Genomic DNA, 20,706 nt, shown 5'->3' on the forward strand with positions numbered 1-20,706 from the left:
ACTTTATATTAATAATGATATACTTTCTTTGATAATTTTATTAATTACTAATATTGAATCAATGTTATTGGTATTTTTATCAATATTACTATTAATATTATCACTAATGACATCATTATTATCGTTATTGTTTTGTGATGACGACAATAAATTATTAAGACAAAATAATAATCTTTCTTTTAATTCAATATTTTTAATAACATTATTATCATTAGAAAGCTCGATTAATTTATTTCCAATATTATTCCAATTATTCAATATTATTTTAGATACATCAGAATAAGATGACAACATTGCTAAAGCACCAAGAGAGGCTCTTTGAATACGAATATTGTTTTCTAGTGAGAAAGCAACAAATAATTTTAAATCTTCAATACCGTTTGATTTACTATTAATGAATTGTTTTGAAACAACGAAATCTTTATTACAAAAGTTGCATAACCCTTCTAATCCAGTTGATCTGAGCAAAATATTATCAGAAAAGCAAAGATTTTTGAGTAAATTCCAACCAAGTCCATTATTATAAATACGAACAGTAACAGAATCGTCTTCACCTTCAGATAATTTGTCTGATGATTTACTCAAAATATTAGTAATGGCTAATGCAGATTCATATTGAAGTAATTCATGTTCATCATCTAAAAGAGACTGTATTTTAATTGCACTTTCTAATAAAAGTTTATATGATATAAGTGAAGGTGATATATAAATAAGTAATCTTGAAATAGCTTGTTTGTATTCTCTCATTCTATCAAAAAGATATTTTTTATTAATGGGCGATGGTCTAGAAGATTTATTATTAAAATTATCATTAATTTCATTTTCAATAATTGTAATAGAATCAAGTAAACATTTCAATCCACCATTTTGTACAATTTTTCCTCTATGTAATAAAATCAATTTTGAATCATTATTGTTAATAGTTATTAAATCACATATATTATTTGAAATGCTTAATATAATTGGTAATGATGATGAAATTATAAATGATTTATTATTTTCATTTGATGATTTTAAATTATTATTCAGATAATTATTTAATATTAAATACAAATGGCTTATTACGTTTGTATTATCCATGATAATGTTTCTAAATCTATTTACAAGTGATTCATCACCACGATCATAAATACCATTTTTTTCAGCTTTACTATATTTAGGTAATTTACTATACATCATTTCAAGTTCTTCTAATTGGGATTGATCGAAATCAAAATAATCTTGTGAATTTAATTGTTTATAATATCTTTGTCTCTTTAAGAAATAGTTATTTTTATTACTATCATCATTGATATTCTGAATTTCTGTTGATGGATCTGATTCATTACAAGTAAGTAAATTTTGAATAAAAGATAAATATAAATAAAAAAACGAATGTGGTGGATATTTATTGTTTTTTGAATCATTATGTATATCAAAAATATTGAAAATATTAAGTACAGATAATATAAATAATCCATTATTATCAATCATATTTGAACTTAATAATATAATTTTAAATGCTTTATGCATTGAAAGTATCGTAAGTATTTCAAAATAATTTTGTATACAAGACCAGTAAATACTAAAATATGAATTTTTTTCAATATAGTTATTATCAGTACTAATAAAAATAAACCATATTTTTTTCAATAATTCTGAAATATTTAATTGTTCTATAATCAGTGAGAGAATAGTATTATTTTCAACGCTAAATTTCGATATACCATTAATCAGTCTACAACATGAATTTAATTTATTTATGTTAAAGCTTTTATTGTTATATTCATCATCAACAATATATTTACAATTATTGTATAATATAACAACAGTATCTTCATCTTTAGCAATAGAACCTCTTATTTCACTATATTCCATAAGTAAAGAAATAACTTCAATACAATTTGTTTTAATTATAGAGTTATATACATTATCACTTAGTGGATATGGCGAGGAGTTATAGTTTTTACAATGATTAAGTAAAGAATTATACTCTTTATTATTAGTAACAATAAAAAGCAAAATACAATGAATAATATGTGGATAATTAATAATATTAGATTTAAGTATTCCTCTATTTGAAAAATGTAGTACTTTAATTCCAATGAGGCCAGTAACAAATGATAAGTAATCACTAATAATCCAATTATAATATTTGTACTCGCTATTATCATCATTATTAATATTGAACTCACTATTATGGTTATCATAATACTTGGTCATTGACTTAATAATATATTTTTGAATAAAGTGATTGTTTGAAATAGCATTAATATCAATGTTATCACTTCTCTCTTTTTCTGAAAGTAACGAAAAAATAATACTTAAAATAAATTCACAATTATTAATAATATTATTAAATATGTTTTCATTATTAGAACTTGGGTTATTAAATAGTAGTTGATTATAATATTCGTATGATAACTTAAAAATAGAATTTATTAAATTTTCAATTTCACTAGAGTATTCAAGAGCTTTAAGTTTATTGGTAATTGAGTTTCTATTTTTAAATAAAATTGATAAATTTCTTAAAATCAGTGATATTAATACATTAGCATTATCATTAGTGTTAATAAATGGAGTTCCAATATCAATAAGTGATATTAAAAAATTGATATAATCAATGTCGTGTATATATTGGTCATTAATGCAGAATATAATGTTAAAAATATTATTTAGTATGATAATCAAATTTTCCTTATTAACATTAAAAATAATACAATTATTAATAAAATTTTTAATTTCTGTGTAATTGATAATATTGTTTTTTTTAAAAGAATTTCTAAAATTAATCAACTGTTTGTTTTTACTATTTGCGTCATATTTTTTAAATTTTAAATCATTATTGCTTATATTCGAAAAATTTCCACTATTATTATAATTTTCATCTAATAAACTACTTATTATACAGTCATTATCCTCAAGTAAACTGGAAAGAATACTCCATGAATTTTTTACAATAGAATTACAAATATCTTTTGAATTGTTAATAGGAACATATATTAATTGGTTACCTAATTTCACACTTTTGTGTTTGAAAATAGATATAATATTTTCTGTAGATGATGTGTTTAGTATAATATCGTGGTTTCCATTTGAATTAATATATAAATATAAATCGTTTAGTTTGCTATTCAACTCTTTATTATAATCGATTTTAACATCATTAGTATCATCACATTCATTTACAAGTAAGTTGTAAATATTTTTAATGATTTCGCTTGGTAACTGATTTATTTGAATATTATTTTCAGTTTTGCCTTTTTCTTCAATCAACTTTAAAAGTAAATCCTTCACTTCTTTATTATTTTTTTCAATGATTAGTGCTTTTTTTAAATCATCAATAGCTTTGTTTATATTATTAAGTTTATTTATATCATCTATATTGTTTATGTTTGACAGGCAATTTGCTCTCCTAAACAGTCCTTTAACATCGTTGCCATTTATTTCTAGTACCTTGTTACTATCATTTAAACCATTCTCAAAGTCTTTTATTTTAATATAAGATGCACATCTGTTTAACAAAACTTTAAACTTTAAATCAGAATATTCCTTCTGAAATGATTCATTGTTAATATTGTTCTCAACTGAGTCATCACACTTAAATTTATCATTTATAGAATCTAGTATTTTTGTATAAACACGTATACTCTCATTATATTCACCCTTTGAATAGTATTCATTACCTAAGTAAGTAGTAAGTTAATTTATTACGATCACTATAAAGTAATTCATTTTAGTTATTTAAAAGAAAATTACCTTTTTCTTTGAGACAAAAAAGACTGGATTCACCGTCCATAATTTATACTTAAAAAATCATAATCTGGTATTATATCTAAAATAAGTGAATTAATTTGTGAGAATTTACCTGTTACTAAAAAAAGATTTCCTATTTATTTGTCGAGGCCGTGGCCTGCTCCTGTACTCTTTGAATCTGATACAAAAACAACAGGGAAATATATCAAACCCTAATTCAAGTATTAAACAAGAAAATTCAAACGGACTGCTTTTTTAGGTTTGCTTCTATTTCTTCTCCGTGGATCCAAAAACTTTCCTTCACACTTCTCCCCTCGCAATTGAATGTTAATCCAAATTTACGAGACGAAACGTACATTTATAAAAATAATGGCGGGCGATCCTGTGTTACATTGAATATAAATAAAAAAAGGGTACCGGTAAATTTTTTTTTTGCACTGGGAAAGAAGTTAGTGGCTTTTTGTGAATTTACAACAGCAATGGGATAGGCGTGAAATGGATTCACACTCAAGCAAACAACAGATCTGTATTAGTAGCGTTTACAATGCGTAAATTCCTGGTTTAAGAGCAAAACCAAAGCAGGAGATGCGAGGCAAGTTTTGGCAGAATTGTGTAATTTACGTCGCACTGGTTTTGCTAGACATCGCAAATTTAAGTCCTTTTTACAGCATCTTTCATAATTCGTGTCCTGTATGTACTTGGTTTAGTTTTAAGTGACAAAAACTACCTTCTTAAATGAAAATTAGATTTAAACTTGAGGCTTGGAAGGTGATAGGGGTGGGGTGAGTGGGCGGGAGTGATTAGAAGGTATGAGGCGGTGCCACATGCATTTGTGATATTTAATTGTAGCACTAATTAAATACTAATTAATAAAATAATTTTACTCTGCCATAGAAACAGCAGTTACCTTGAAGTTATTGTTGTAATTTTTGTAGTTGTAAATAAATAATTCAATTTATACACTGACCTGGAAAACTGTAAAATATATTGATTTTTGTGGTTTATGACTTACCCTGAAACATCTTGGGATTTCAGTAAAGTTTAGTAAATACAGGCGGACGAAGACAAATGTAGGAGTGGTAATCAGCTGTGTGATATGCAGAGTACTAACATTTACACTAAATACTAGTCGCTATTTCATTTAGTTTTCTAAAGTAGTTTCATAATATTACAAGTAAAATATCATATTTTCCCCAGTTTATAAACCTATTGAATCAAAAAATAAGTGTAATGTACACAAGTAGATTACATAATTAAGACGATAGCAGAATATATTTACAGTAAATACTGTTTTGATGGTGAATAAAAAGGGCAATACCATACTGACATAGTTTTATGCAGCTATTGCCCTGAAGGCGAGCTATATTAGACTTAATATAAAACACATACACTGTTAATTTTATTCTGTATTTATTAATGTCAAACATTTCAACTAAAACAGACGATTCGTTTCAAACATGTTGCTCTTCAATATTTGAAAGTTCTCAGGAATCTGAGAGTGACTCATTGCATGATGCACTGAACAGTCGGGTTAGTTTATATACTTTCGAGTAAAGCCATAGGCTTACTTATTAATTAACCTCATCTTAAATTTGAATGTAACTTAACTTTAAAAATGTGTACAGGTGTTTCTGGTGCCGTCATCAATAAATGATATGTGGCTTTTGGAACAGATTAACAAATTTAAGTTATTGAATAGTAAAGACAATACCGTCTCTGGGGATGAGTTCAAACTGGAAAGTAACAGTAACAGTGACAGCAACAACACATTGAAAAGTGATTGTGACGAATATAACAATCAGTATTTCCCGGAAAACGAACACGACTATTGTACAACTGAGCCACTTAAATTGTCAGACCTGGTTAAAAACAAACTAAACTTAGATGAAAAACGAAATAACAACCAGCTATTCGACGGAGATTCTCACATCATAAACGAGCTTATAAGGCAATTGTCACTTGATTCGCAGGAAAGCGAATCAAACCAACAAGATATAACGCTTACACAATGCGAAATAGAGGAAATAAAAGGTCTGCTTTCTCAGGATTACTAATAAAGTCAAATTTAGATACAGTTTCCCCGCCTTTGCCATTCTTGGATTTCCCGCTCCAAGTTGTATAAAAAATGTAGGCACCCTGGAATGTAAATATAAGTAAAAGGTAGTACAATGGCTATAGAAAAAGTGTCAGGTCAATATCTTTTAGGTTTGAATATTGATCATTAAAATATAAATGTACTCAAGGAACTTTAAGTAAGGGGAACATAGGCTGGTAGTCAATATACATATATATATATGTATGCTATTTACACAAGTACACTGATTTTGCTGTGGTGACTCATTTTAAAGAGAAGAGTAACCAGAGTTTTATCGCTTCATACTGAATTGTCACAATTTGAAGGTTTAACATACATATCTGGCAGATAACAGGAATACTTTGGTTTTAGTATATATAATTGGCAGTTAAACCCTTTCTCTTTCTATTATAATTGTTATTGTTTTTTTAGTAATAAAATAACGTTAATTATTTGAATAATAATTTTTCTTGAATAATATAGAGACAACAAGTCGCTCAGAGATCTGATTACTTATTATCTATCTAGTTTGTTTACTAATTTAAGTGACGTGAGATAAACTTATATTTCATTTTATTGAACCTTTGAATTTAGATATATGTAAATATCTGTATGTATATTTGGAGTATATAAGTGCCAGTTTACTTGACCATTGAAAATAAATACTGATATCGGAGGCATAGACTAGTGTAATTTAAATAAGAGAAAGCTGATTATGTTTTGTCATATCTTATATAAGATACGGGTATAGTAATAAATACTAAATTGTATATTATTTTCCAGAAAATATATCTGGAGAATAAACTGGCAATACTAACTTTACGAGTATAAATGTGAATTTGAAATTTAACATCAAATATTAATAACAGCTTGATTTTTGACCAAGAACTACAATATTAGCCTATTGTTGAATAATATCAATTTATTTTAGAGTATTCACTTTAACTATTATATAAGAAAAAGACTTGGTTGTTTAAAGGAATTCACTTTTGTCTTACTTAACTCGGGATTAAGATTGCGTGAATTTTATAGCAACATAATTTATACTGTAATATACATAATGTTAAAAATTTGAGTATAATTACTTTTAGCTTGATGTATAAACAAAATTAATTAAATTAAAGTTATGAATCAAAGAAACAATATTAAATACATAAGTAACAAAAACAAAGTCAATTTTGGAGGTCCAAATAGCAGTTTTGTAGCAATGCAGGACGATAATGAAAATAGTTATAGACAAAGAAAAAGACGAAATTATTACGATTCAAACGGTTATTTAGATGAAAGAGACGAGATACTATTAAAACAAAAAGCTAATGAGTATAGACAAAGATTCAATATGAATGAAACAGACCATGATATTCAAATTCAATATGTAACATCATCGGAAAAGTCTATTGACGACATAAATATAAACAACAATAAAAATTTACTTAATAACAATGCTTTAGCAGGAATAAATAACGGTACCGTAAACTATAAAACATATTCTAATTATAATAAGATTCACAAAGATAAAATGACGGTAAGTAATATTGACTTGAAATCGTTAATAAACCAAAATCATAGTGGATATAGCAGAAAGTATTATAGAAACAACAACATAAACAGGGATGAATATAACGATTACTACGATTTTTCTCACGATTCTTACGCCTCTTCAATATACTATAACACAACAAGTAACAGAACAAAACACTTCGAAAATTATTATTATAATAATCGTTCAATAGAAAATTTAAAAAAAGTACGAAACAATGATAATGATTCGTTTTTAAATAAGAATAACTACACGAGTTCTGAGGATATAGATCACTTTTCCTGGTACATGGGACAATATCTAACACAAAGGTATAGAATAATGGGTATTATAGGCGAGGGTACATTTGGAAGGGTATTTGAATGTGAGGATTTGAAAAGAAAAAGAAAAGTTGCAATTAAGGTCGTTAAGAATGTTCAAAGATACACAGAAGCTGCTAAGATAGAGGCTAGAATACTCAGAGATGTAAACATGAATGATGAGTATGGAAAATATTCATTTTGTGTATTACTTTACAATGCCTTTCTATTTAACAATTCTAATATGTGTTTGGTATTTGAGAAACTCGGTCAAAGTTTATATGAGTTTTTAAGAGGAAATTGTTCAAGAGGTTTTTTTTTGGCTGACATACAAAACATAGCAGAACAAATACTACTTGCATTATCTTTTTTGAGGAAACTAAGACTTGCTCACACAGATTTAAAATTGGAAAATATACTACTTACAAATAATAATTATATTTGGGTAAACGCACCCAGACATCCTGGATCTTTAATTAGACGTCCTGTTAGGCCAGAAGTAAGGCTTATTGATTTTGGATCGGCAACTTATGAGGATGATTATCATGGTAGTATAATTAACACTAGACAATATAGAGCACCTGAAGTTATACTAGATATTGGGTGGGATATATCTAGTGACATGTGGGGATTTGGTTGCATATTAATGGAGTTGTATACTGGAATGTTGCTTTTTAGAACTCATGAACACTTGGAACATCTCGCTATGATAGAAAAAATAATTGAACCTTTTCCGAATCATATGCTTAAAAAAGCCTATAATAGTAAATCTGGTAGAAAATACGTAAACAAACACTATTTAAATAGGAATAATGAAATTAATTGCGAATTCAATAATAATTTCAGAAATATGAATAATTGTAAAGACGATTCATCGTCATTTTCTGTATATTCTCTTAATTGGCCTGAAGGATGCTCCAGCAATACTTCTCTGGAGAGAGTTTCTTTATGCAAACCTTTAGAAAGTATTGTTGACAAAAAACACATTCTTCTTGCGAAGTTTGCTCGTTATGTTTTGAATGTTGATCCTATTTCAAGACCTACCCCTGAGATGGCATTAAGACATGAATTTTTTAGATATAAATTCACTGAAGAGATATAGTAAAAGGAGTTAGACATTAATTAACATTTTCATTTTTTATTAATTTAATATGTATTCTTAGTGAGTCTTAACGCGATTATTTATTCTAGTTTCATTTATTTGCTTGTTGACTGCAGAAAGGTTTTTTATTACTCTAATTTGTGAGTGATTTACACATATTTCGAATAGCGAAAATCACTGCCATTTTAAATGTGTAGTTGCAATCAGTAATCAGGTCTGAACATAAAATAATGAAAGCAAGCATTGGATTCCTATATGAATACTTTAGATATACACCAAGTATTCCTTTGTGCCTCCTGAACAGCAATGAACATAACCACTCGAATATTTAGCCTTTTTAATATTTCATTTGCCAAATTTTTATTTTAATTAAAGCAAGTGGCGCCAAACCGTAGTCAAATATAACTATTACTAGTGAATATTCAATTAAGAATTTATTTATAAAAAGGAGAATTAAAAATACGTATTTTTGTACTACTAAGGTGGTTTATTTTACTCTTAGTATACGAATAAATAATTACAAAGAAATAGAACAGCAAAGTTGCAAGGGAAGCACGGTATATTGGGTTTGATTTATTTGCTTTCATTTATTATTATTTTATGGGTTAAATGTATTGTACAGCATCTGAGATGTCGTCAAAATACTACGAGAAGATTAGTAAGGGAGGTTTTTATTCGAGCATCCCATTTTCCTCAAGTATAGGTACTAATCTGCTGCAAAAAATGGGATGGTCTGAAGGAAAAGGATTGGGAAAAGAGGAAAAGGGCATTCAGGAATGTATACAAATTAACAAAAAATCAGATAATCTTGGATTGGGTGCAACTTTATCGAGGGAATCTTCATCGAAAGATTGGACTGAATGGTGGAAGGACGCTTATAATGATGTAGCTAACAAATTACATTCAAGTGTTTCTGATTCCAGATATCAAGACTTAAGCATTGATAGTTGTTCAACGGAAAGTGAATGTGAGAATTCAAGTAAATCAATTAAGAGTCTAAATAAAGAAATTAATCAGAAAAAAAAGGAAAGATTAACCAAAAAGGAAATAAAGGTAAAAAAGGACAAAAACAGGAAAAAAACAGGAAAAAAATGAAACAAAATATATATTATCAGGAACTTTTTATTTAAACATAAATTGAATCATTATTTAGGTTTAATGCTTTTATTAATTTTGAATATTTATACTATAGCCAGGTTATAGCGAGTATTATTTTAAGGTATAAATAATGTTATTCTTTTCTACTTTTAATTCTAATATTTTAAAAAACAATTTTGAATGTACGTACTTTTTATACACATGTATCTTGAATATTAGTATAGCCATCCGGAATTACTTTAGCGTGCATTAACTGAATAAGTAAACTCTTCATTTTGAAAATAATGTTTTCAACTTATATCCGTAAATCTATTAAGTAGAGTAAATCAGAATGAAAACACGTAAATTCTGCAATTGTTTAAATTGAAATAAGTATTTTTATCAAAATCATAAGAGAAATAACAGAAAACTTAAATAATCATAAAAATAAGTATTGAAACAGATAACACTTAAAAACAGAAAGAAACATATCAGTATAAATAATGTAATTATTTTAATGTCAAATAAAATCAACAGAAATAAATAGTTTTCCCGCCTTTTGTTTGATCATGTATTAATAGTTTAATTCAGTGGGATGATAATAAATATTGAAAATAAGAAAAAACAAAATAAAGTAAGGTATATATTGATATAAAGAAAGCAAACATTAAGTGAGTACCTTGAGTGTTATTTTAAATTATTTAGGTGCTCCGTTTTGAATATATAATTTGAGGGTGTTTTATTTTATTGGATAAGGTTTTAAATATTAAATTCTGTTTAAATTTTGTTATTTGTATAATTATTAGGACTTAATTACAGTAAAAGGAATAAATTCAATAATGAAGAACAATATTAACTTTGTTTGTAATGACTTTGAATATGGAAAAATTAACCACAAAATGGAGAATCACAATGATAGTGGTTACATAGATGGGGAATTGTTTGATAATGATCATAAAAAGACAGCAGTAAGTTTTGGAGATAATAAGGATGTTGATTTTTGTGATTTTATAGATGATAAATTTGATAACATAAATGATTCAAGGGAGTTATTTAAGGAGGGTAATGATAATACATTTGATATAAATAAAAAAGGAGGGTTAAGCAGCAATAACAATTTCGAGAAAGACAGTGGTAATTTCACTAACGTTAATAATAATGTAAAGCGCACTTATCATAGCGATAACAAAGATGACAATGACAATATTAATAGTAATAATCACATTAATTCCAATAATATTGAGTTTAACAATAATGACAATGAATTTACTCCCAACAATAAATTGTATAACCAAGCTGTATATAGGTATGATGATGAACTTAAAACAGAAAAGGAGGAAAATAGTAATAATAATATTAATATAAATATTAATGATATAAGTGTTAACAGCTATACTCACGACAGTAGTCAAAACAAATGTAATTTAACGGATGATTCATTTTACGTTGAAACATATGGTTCAAACATAGCAAACTATTCAGTAAATAACAGTGTTAATGATTTAACTCATTTGAATACAAATATAAACAGCAAAAACACAACAAATAGTAGCAAAATAGAAAATCACGAAAATGTGTATTTAAATAAACTAATAGAAAGGGAGAAAGTTTTTGAGGAACTGAATAAAATTACAAGCAGATTAAATACAACAATAGCAGAAAACTATACATTTCATACAAATCACATTAAGTCACTAAGTAATAGAGTTAATAATATTGAGGTTAAATTAGGCGAGTTAATTACATTATTACAATCAAGAATCAAAATTTCATGTAATAATGGTAGTAATCTAAACAATGAGTGCGATCAAAGCAATCATAATATGAGAGGCAGTAACAAACTTTTTTCTAATAATATAAGCAATAACTCTAATATGTTTAGTAATTTTAATAATGATAATAACAGCAATAATAATAATAATACTAGTGGTAATAGCAACATTTTAAATCATACGAACGTTCAAAGGCCATCCAATTATTCTAAAATAGACGATATTAATGCTTTTAGAGAAAATCAAAGAGAGATTGAAAAGAGAGCGGAGGCAGAAAGACTTAAAAAACTTGAATTTGAAAGAAAAAAAAGGGAGGATGCTGAAAGATTAAGGATTGAACAGGAAAAAAAACGTCAAATTGAGGAACTTGAAAGAAAAAAAAAACTTGATATGAAAAGAAAAGAACTAATGTCTTCTTTATTTTTAAATAACAATTCTGGCGATAAGAATAGCTCTAATGAAAAAAAACCTAGTTTATTTGGAGAAGAACAAACTAGTTCCAATATGAGATCTAGTATTTTCGACGATTAATTCTTTTATTGCATTATTAGTGGTTAAACAAAAAATTTAAAATAAAACAACGTTAGTTCCGTTTTATATTAGTTTTAAATGTTATCTAACTATTTTTTCTTCTACAATATTTATTGTATTTTATTTCAAACAAATTAGTCAAACTTAACTTTCCCACAACCGTTTTTTTTTCCTGTGAATTTTATTTATATATTATAAATTCAATTATGGGACTAAAATTAATATATTTATTCATTCTGTTTCAAAAGTTTCGTTAAATAGGGAGTTTCAGTATTCCACATGCAAGAATTGCATAATAAAAATAAAAACTAATAATAAAAATAAACTACGTTGAGCGGTAAAATGCTGCATGTAATTTATAGTGGTGTATATAAATAATTGTTCTAATGGCTGAATAGTAACTGAGAAAAATCAAAATAATAAATAAAAATTTAAATACTAAAATTAAAAATAAATCACTAATTAATAAAACACAAATAATATAAATAAAAAACATATTGAGATAAAAGGGATATTTATGTGATATGTGATATTGAAGGAGGTATATAACTGACGTAAAAAACGAGGAATAACATTTACGTGATTTTGCCCTATTATTTTTGTTATAATTGGTATTTGTGATTAACGTGTTCTTTGACTACATAAAAAAGGTTTAATAAAAGAAAGACACCAAAATAAATAAATAAAATATTATAAGAAACAATAGTTTTGAAAAATGAGAAAGTCATTCGCAACATTGATAGACAATTTGGGTAATACAATTGGAATAGGTGGTACACCTATGAGGAGTGTTGATAGCAGTGCAAACGAGTCAAATAGGTTACAGAATGAGAATTTGAGGGAAGATTTTGGTGTAAGAAATAACATGATATTTACATCCCCCTCCCGTCCACTAGGTCTTCCACCACCATTGCCATATATGAAGGAAAAAAACAACGTAGATAACGCATATAACGGTAATATGGAGGATCATTCATTAAAAAATTCCTCCTCAATAGAGAATACAAGAGTGCTAACACCATTTAATATAAGTAAAGGAGTAATTAGACCTCAAAGCAACAATAACTTAAATACTCCAATAACAAAATCTGTTGTGAGGATAAAATCTATGATTCAAACTCCAAAAAAGATGGAATCAAATCTATCATTTAACGGTGGTGCTAATACTATCGGCAGAGGTAATTTTCAATCAACATCAATATTTACTCCTCAAAGTTGTTTGAATAAGGGATTTGATTCATCTTCATATGTAGAAAAAACACCAATTAGGTATGAGGAAAATAATAGTGATAATTTGAATGTAGTTATTTCAAGTAAAGCAAGTGCCAATTTAAATTCTGTATATGTTGAAAATTCTCCAGTAATATGTTCCAATACACTAAACAATGACAATAATATACAAACAATGGAGAATATGGAGATATTGAGAAAAAGATTAAATGAGAAAAACCAAGAAATACACTTTTTGAGAAGAACAGTGAAAGACTTAGAAAACAGAATATTGAGTTTTGAAGGTAAGGAAAAAACTATGTTAGAAAATGAGATAAATACTAAAAAAAGATTAGACGAATTGCTGGTGGAGAAACGGGATTATATAGAAAAAATACGTTTTATTCAAGATGAATTAATTAAGTCAAAGGAAGATAACACTAATATAGTCAAGGAAAACAGTTGTTTGTCCAGCGAAAATGAGTTAAAAAACTACGAAATAAAAAAATTAAATGATGAAATAATTAACTTAGAAATAAAGTATAAAAACAACTTTACAGTTAAATATTTAAATCCAATCAAAAATATATTATATGAATTTATTACTGAAATCAAAGACAAATTTGGTGGAAAAACGTTAATAAATGTTGACTTTAGCAGCAATATGGAGATTGACCTTGTAATAAAAACTTTACACGAGTACATAAATCACCTTAAAAATTCAATATCATATAAATTAAATGAAGATAAAGTAATAATTGAAAAGCTACATGACGAGATAAACAAAATAAATAAAAACAATCAAGAACTTAAAATTAAGATTGAAGAACAGAAATTACATTTAAATAATAGTAAGGTAAACAACTATGAAAATGTGAATGTTTGCGAAGAATCACCGGATCATAATGAAGATGTTTTCAAAGACAAATCTGGTGAAAGAAAAAGCATTGTTAATTTTGGCCTTAAAAATTTTGCTAAATCGTTAATTAATTATACATATTCAATAAAAAATAATAAAGATAGTGATAGTGTTGAAAATTTTACTGATGAGAGCGAATCATTGAAAACTAGGAAAAGTAAATTAAAAAAAAGCCTCAATTCTAAAGATATTAAAAAAGTGAGAAAAGTCATTAAAAAAACAGACTCAATTGATAAATCGAACAATAAAGCAGTTAAAAATGAGAATGACAATGAGGTTTCTATAGTTAAAAGAACAACTAGAACAAAAAAGCAAAGCAATGTTCCTGAAAGCGAGAATAATGTGAAAAATAAATTGAATAATTCATCTTCTAAGGCTAAATTAAAAGCTAAACAGGTGGAAAAGAAAGTTGTCAAGAAGAAAGACATTGATCAAGGAAAAAATCTAATTAAAAAAGGATCTGTTAATAAGACAATAGTTTCAAAAAGCTCTAAACCTCAACCTTCCGTTAAAAAAAGTACAAAAACAGGAGGATCCTCCAAAAGTTAAGATTTTAAATTTTACTAGAATAATTTTTCGTTAATGTATTATTTTTCCTTAATTTATACAAAACTAAATAAATTAATTAATCATGTATGTATTTATTTAACTCAATAACTTCTGATTGCAAAGATTGGTATTTATCTAAAACTATTTTGTTGTGATTTATATAGTTTTGAAGTTTAGCATTAATATCATTCATGAAATCATTATTGGTCGAATAACCAATACTATTATTGTTGTTAACTACGCCAGTGGCTCCCGTTCCGGATTCCGAGTCGGTTTCGGTCCCCATTTGATTTATATTTGGAGCTCCTGTATCAATTCCGGATCCGTTTAAATTCAAATTGTTTGTATTTTTGTTGCTTATTGAACTTTGATTGTTGTTAAATACATTAATTATGCAAGAGCAAAGTTCGAGTTGAACATTGGAAAGCATAAGAAGTATTTCCGGGACAATCACTTCTTTATTAAAGTTTAATCTGTGGATATTAAGTTCATGAACAAACAATTTTTTAATATTATAAATCTTTTCTTGGATTTTTTCGCTTTTCTCAATGGCATCTTTAATCTTTTTATTTATTCTTTCTTCATTGCTAACTATTTGAGTTCGAGTGTTACTTATGTTATTTTTAAGCCTTTCAATAAGCTTAATCCTAGACTTGACGTTATCTATTAAATTAAATGTGGGTTTTAACTGCGAATTTAGTCTAACCAAAACGGATTTATTGAATTCATTAAATAATCTTAGCAGCTTAAGATGATAACTTGTTATCTCTTCAGGGTCATTAAATTTTTTAAATTCGTTTTTAATACTTTTTAAGCTTTCAAAGTAGTGTTTAAAAGCCTTTTCTGCATCATACTCACATATACCGTTCACTATGTTTTTCTTAGTGGTGTTATTTTTCTCTTGGCAATCATAAACTTTAAAATCATTCTCTACACAAAAACAAGCTGCATTTTCCGATAATAATTTAACTTTTTCAACCAAACTCTTGTCTATAAAATACTCTTTATTTATTATTCTTATTTGAAATACTTCGTTGTATGCAATAAATGGCAGCTCATCGTATTTAGAACTAATTAATTTAGCATTGCTTAACTTGGTTTTGCTATATTTTCCACCGCATATTTCATCATCATTTGAAGAACTGCTTGAATTTTCATAAGAAACCTCTTTATTGTTTATAAATGGACAAATCAATTCGATTTTTACGCTCTCATTTGTTAATACCTCTAAATTACAACAACTTTTACTGTCTTGTGACACTCCTTTTTTTGAACTAACTGCGAAACCCAAATTACATTCACTCAAATTTAAAAACTCACTGTCACATAGTCTTTGTATTTTCAGTTTCTTGTTATCATTTAAGTAACCCCTAACTGCTTCTATATTGCTGTATATTCTCAACTGTTTGTCCTCACACTCCTTGCATTCGTTGCAAATATTATGTTCAACTGAGTTAACTGAACCAAAATTTGAATGGAGCGAAAAAATAAGCTGAAGCCAGTCTATGTGTATAATTGCGATTGTGTTGAACACAGAAATTCCAATAACAAAAAGAGTGTTATCTTTCCTATTCTCGTGTGTGTTTCTGTTGTATATAAATTTATCATATATAATAATATTGTTTGTTTTTTCGTTGTCTGTTATAGTATATTCACTATCGTTTTTTGTTGAATACCAATCGCTGGGTATCGTAAAGTTTTGTACCAAATACAATAAATTATCCTGTTCAAATTCGTCACTTTCACTTTGTTTAAACGACGGAAAAGATAAGTAACTTGACGTAAATAAACCTATTGTTTTTTTAGAATTATAAACTATAAAAACAGATACCGGGTAATTAGTAACGCATGATAGTTTTAATGACTTTAAACATCCACTACTTTCAGCATGTGAATCCGACTCCCAATTTAATTTAAGATGAGTCTGATTAGGAAGCAAATCTTTAAAGTTTGACTTGTACACTTGAATTGGAATGTTTATTTCTATGTAATCGTCTATTATTTCGCCTGTTTTGTCATCAATTGGGTTTCTCAAATCACTTGTTACTAGTATTAACAAATCGTGAAAACACTTATCGTACTTGCATTCACATATGTTGCTCTCCTCACAATCCGTATCTGCACTCTTATTTTTAGCTTCAAATATAAATTCTTGTTCTATTAAAGACGAGAAAAAGACCTCGTATGCAAAATACGGAAGTCTCATTCTGTTAGAAACAACAGGACAGATAGTTTCTATTGTATTATTGTCAAATAAAACAAACAACGAGAGCATGTTCCAAATGTCTGGACCTCTTCCGAAGGCAAAGTCCACCGGAGACACGGTCGTATGTTCGTCAATTTTCATTGTTTTAAATTCAAACTCATTAATCATAAAAACCTCCCTGTCGTCTTTTTCCCCCTCCTCTTCTTCTTTAATTATGTTTTCTAAGTCATAAATTTGTACTTTTGAATAATTATAACCCATATATGTCTCATTTAAAAGCAAAAATAATGTGTAGTCGTCAAGGTTATACCACTTTGCACATATCAAATCTGTACTGTTTTCGATGTTAAACTGCAATACCGACGAATCAGTTACACTGAGTATCGTTACTCCCTTTATTAATGGTATTTCCCCCACCACTCCAGTGCAATAATTGTTGTTTATATCTATCTTACTTACAAATTCACTTCCCGGTTCAACCTCACTTAACTCTTCATCAAACAAACCGTACTTATGTGGAGTCCTTCTCACTCTTTTCTCCTCCTTATGCACGCCAATTCCTTTTATATTTACATTAATACTATCAACCTCCTTCCACGGGATTGCTGCCACTACGCAACAACTTAACGAACTTAACTGTATCATGTCGCCACTGTTGTTAACTGATATGCTCCTGAAATGCGTAGACTTTGTAGGCACTATATCATTCACAAACACGTCAAATACAACATTGTCGCTTCCACCACTATTCGATGCGCGTCTAGAGGCCTGTACTCTAACTATGACTCCCAAATCAGAGTATTTCATAAGTGGTATTTGGTTCAGTATAATGCAACAGACATTCCCACTCATCCTCTCGTTCTTTAATTTATTCTCTATATCCCACTCCCTCTATGTATTTATCTTTCGTCCTAAAACCTACATAAAATAAACCGATTTTTAATTTTGCCTTTAAATTAAACACTGACAAAATGAAGGCGCGCCTGCTAATTAATCTCGATATTCATTTCCCTTGTAATTCACCTTGAAATTAATTTTTTAGCTTTTCCGCATAACATGCAAAACTGGCAAATTCGCCGCTGTGTTTGAGCTGTGGTGACTACATTTGAGTCTCATTTCGTTTCACTAACAGTTTCACTGTTTTTACTTCGCATACCAGAAATTATAGGAGTTCGTGTTAGCGTGAGTAAGTGCCTCTAGGTCCAGTATATGCGTGATTTAGCCACGAAAAGTACTCACTTATTTGCACTTTAATGCGCCTCTGCTGAATCCTATGAAATCGGTGATACCGGAATGATACAGCACTCCCTTTTCTTGCCTCAAATTAAGAATTCTGTCAACTAATTTGGGAAGGGGTTTCCCTCTAGGGAAACAGGGGTTGTCTCTTCTGAGTCTAACTTAACTGAACTAACGAGTGAACACCAAAGTCTGTTTCCAGGCTTTAACTGGCGTTCACGCAGAAATCCTGCTTGAACAAAACCTACTTGAGCTGTATAGACAGGGTGGTTAAGTAGAAGGTCAAATTGGAGTCAGTACTAATATGAGTAAGTCGCTTTTTGACTTTAAAACATACATGTTGCCTGAGGTGCTCGTGGAAAAAGAGAACGAGAAGCCGAAGCATTCAAACAAGTAAGTTAGTTATACACTAAATATTTGGCTCACAAACAACCTTTAATTTGCAAATAACTAAACAAAGCCCCTATGAAAACTACACCTTAATAGAACTGCTTCTGAATTCACTCAATTACAAAGTAGTTGAAATAAATCTAGTCAATGGCACTACAGTAAAGGGCACACTAGAGTATAGGAAAGTAATGTTAAATCACATTCAATACGAATTAATCAACAAAAAGAAATTAAAAATGATAATTTTAAAGGATTGCAAAATTTACAGAAGAAACAATAAATGCGTTAACCCAAACGTCAAATTTTTATTTGTTCCCATTAACTCAATTTCATCATTAACCTCTCCTGAAATTGAGGATCCGCTAAGGCACTTACGATCGCATTTAAAAAAATCGATACTTAAGATAAAGTGAAGCGATTTTTTAATTGAACATATATAAATTTAAATAAAAGCCGTTAACTTTCCTGTCATTTTACTCGTTCATCCCTCGTTTTTCTCACTTATGAATCTCCAAACCTGCAGCTGCTCATTGAGGGAATTCAACACCAACTGGTTTTTCCGCAACTAAACTCAAGCAAAATTCAATAGTTTAAGTTTTGCAGTCATAAATAGGCTACAAAACGCAATAGTGGTCGTTTATAGATTCGTATATAACCGCATACTTTGATTCCAATTCTAATAACGCAGAGTTGACTATATTAGGTTGGTAATGTGGTTTTAACAACCCAATTAATGTCTCTTTATTCACACCATAAGACTTCTTCCTTTCATCTTTTATATTGTTCAGCTCATATGCCAGTGTCTTATATACATTCTTTTGAATTGTGTCGGTTATGTCATCAGGAACGTCTATGTCCCTAAGCAATTCAAAGTCAATCCCTGACCTCCCCTTTGTTAAGGAACTGTCCTCGCCTTTAACCTTTAAATTAGAAATTCCAAAGTAATCCTCTTTGTTATTATTACTATCGTCCGAGTAAACGTCATTCAACTCACCCAACTGCCCCAGCACGTAATTAACTTCTATTGGATGATAATAAGCGTATTCACTATGCTCAATTTTCATTATTGTATAACAACTTAAATATGGTAAAATATCTCCCTTTCCGGGCACAACTTGTCCAACCAATCTAACTAGTGTACCTTCTCGCAACTCTCCCAAATAATCAGTGACCTCATCTCCCATTACTTCAGAATCTATGTCATATCTCGCATCTATTCCGCCTGTGCCATCAGATACTCTAAATATCATTCTAGACGCAAGTATTTCTTTTTGCATAATCCAACCCACCAATGTAACCGAACTTATTCTCATTCCGAATATTGTAAATGCAGTTTGGCTTGCATCCAAATTTCTTTTTATCATTGATATTGTTACTGGCAAACACATTCTCTTTATTTTATTGCTATCATTTCTGCTATTGCTGCTTAAAACTCCATTGTTTGTAGTGAGGGACGAATTTCTTGACGGAGTCAACACATTATTGCTCCATCTATTCTCTGTATTTTCATTCGAATTCAAATAACTGTACGAATTACTTGTCTCTTTTGAAATACTGCTGCTTCTAGTACTTGAATTTCCGTCATTTCTAGAAAATGGAGATTCCCCAAATCCACCACTACTGAAAAACATTCTTAGTATTTACTCGTATTCCTTTGTTTGCACCGATTTTTTTCTTAAAATATAAATATAAGTAAGAAAGAACCACTTAATATATTCTTAAATCTCTATTTACTACTATTTACTGCTCCTTGTCCTCCGTTATTTTACCCTTTTTGTTGCCTTTGTTTATATCGCCTTCTTCTATTTAAGATGTCTATAAATATACTATTCAGACATAGATAAATATTATGGTATTTATCTACATTCGCTATTTTCATATATACATATAAATATATATATTCCAGTCTCACTGCATTATAGTACTGTCTTATATTTATTATTCCGTTTTTCTAATTTTATTCTAAAATATTAATGCCTTATGCGTCACTATACTGGCGTTCCCCACAGTTGTGTATATAATATATCTATGCATATGCCCCGGCTAAATTAAATTTGTGCTTTATGG

The 20,706-nt window shown here is 28.4% G+C and overlaps 9 protein-coding genes across 9 annotated transcripts; 6 read left to right on the plus strand and 3 right to left on the minus strand.

The window, feature by feature from the left end:
* Positions 1-3: 3 nt before the first annotated feature.
* On the minus strand, positions 4-3,778 carry FG386_000929 (uncharacterized protein; the record flags this gene model as incomplete). The annotated part of the gene is made up of 2 exons (XM_067340322.1): positions 4-3,665; positions 3,739-3,778. The coding sequence occupies 2 exons, from the start codon at positions 3,776-3,778 to the stop codon at positions 4-6; spliced, it is 3,702 nt and encodes a 1,233-aa protein (XP_067196080.1).
* A 1,373-nt stretch (positions 3,779-5,151) lies between these two features.
* Positions 5,152-5,789, plus strand: FG386_000930 (uncharacterized protein; the record flags this gene model as incomplete). Its single annotated transcript, XM_067340323.1, has 2 exons — positions 5,152-5,265; positions 5,361-5,789. The coding sequence occupies 2 exons, from the start codon at positions 5,152-5,154 to the stop codon at positions 5,787-5,789; spliced, it is 543 nt and encodes a 180-aa protein (XP_067196081.1).
* Positions 5,790-6,935: 1,146 nt separating this feature from the next.
* Positions 6,936-8,750, plus strand: FG386_000932 (serine/threonine kinase-1; the record flags this gene model as incomplete). Its single annotated transcript, XM_067340325.1, has 1 exon — positions 6,936-8,750. One exon carries the CDS (start codon positions 6,936-6,938, stop codon positions 8,748-8,750), a length of 1,815 nt encoding a protein of 604 aa, XP_067196083.1.
* Positions 8,751-9,359: 609 nt separating this feature from the next.
* On the plus strand, positions 9,360-9,845 carry FG386_000933 (uncharacterized protein; the record flags this gene model as incomplete). The annotated part of the gene is made up of 1 exon (XM_067340326.1): positions 9,360-9,845. The coding sequence occupies one exon, from the start codon at positions 9,360-9,362 to the stop codon at positions 9,843-9,845; it is 486 nt and encodes a 161-aa protein (XP_067196084.1).
* Positions 9,846-10,666: 821 nt separating this feature from the next.
* On the plus strand, positions 10,667-12,130 carry FG386_000934 (uncharacterized protein; the record flags this gene model as incomplete). The annotated part of the gene is made up of 1 exon (XM_067340327.1): positions 10,667-12,130. One exon carries the CDS (start codon positions 10,667-10,669, stop codon positions 12,128-12,130), a length of 1,464 nt encoding a protein of 487 aa, XP_067196085.1.
* A 715-nt stretch (positions 12,131-12,845) lies between these two features.
* FG386_000935 (uncharacterized protein) lies at positions 12,846-14,807 on the plus strand (the record flags this gene model as incomplete). Its single annotated transcript, XM_067340328.1, has 1 exon — positions 12,846-14,807. One exon carries the CDS (start codon positions 12,846-12,848, stop codon positions 14,805-14,807), a length of 1,962 nt encoding a protein of 653 aa, XP_067196086.1.
* Positions 14,808-14,883: 76 nt separating this feature from the next.
* On the minus strand, positions 14,884-17,865 carry FG386_000936 (uncharacterized protein; the record flags this gene model as incomplete). Its single annotated transcript, XM_067340329.1, has 1 exon — positions 14,884-17,865. The coding sequence occupies one exon, from the start codon at positions 17,863-17,865 to the stop codon at positions 14,884-14,886; it is 2,982 nt and encodes a 993-aa protein (XP_067196087.1).
* A 688-nt stretch (positions 17,866-18,553) lies between these two features.
* FG386_000937 (uncharacterized protein) lies at positions 18,554-19,052 on the plus strand (the record flags this gene model as incomplete). Its single annotated transcript, XM_067340330.1, has 2 exons — positions 18,554-18,642; positions 18,710-19,052. 2 exons carry the CDS (start codon positions 18,554-18,556, stop codon positions 19,050-19,052), a joined length of 432 nt encoding a protein of 143 aa, XP_067196088.1.
* Positions 19,053-19,253: 201 nt separating this feature from the next.
* On the minus strand, positions 19,254-20,270 carry FG386_000938 (uncharacterized protein; the record flags this gene model as incomplete). Its single annotated transcript, XM_067340331.1, has 1 exon — positions 19,254-20,270. The coding sequence occupies one exon, from the start codon at positions 20,268-20,270 to the stop codon at positions 19,254-19,256; it is 1,017 nt and encodes a 338-aa protein (XP_067196089.1).
* Between the last annotated feature and the right edge of the window lie 436 nt (positions 20,271-20,706).

Source organism: Cryptosporidium ryanae, assembly GCF_009792415.1.
Source record: "Cryptosporidium ryanae isolate 45019 chromosome Unknown contig_19, whole genome shotgun sequence".
In the NCBI taxonomy this organism is placed as follows: domain Eukaryota; phylum Apicomplexa; class Conoidasida; order Eucoccidiorida; family Cryptosporidiidae; genus Cryptosporidium; species Cryptosporidium ryanae.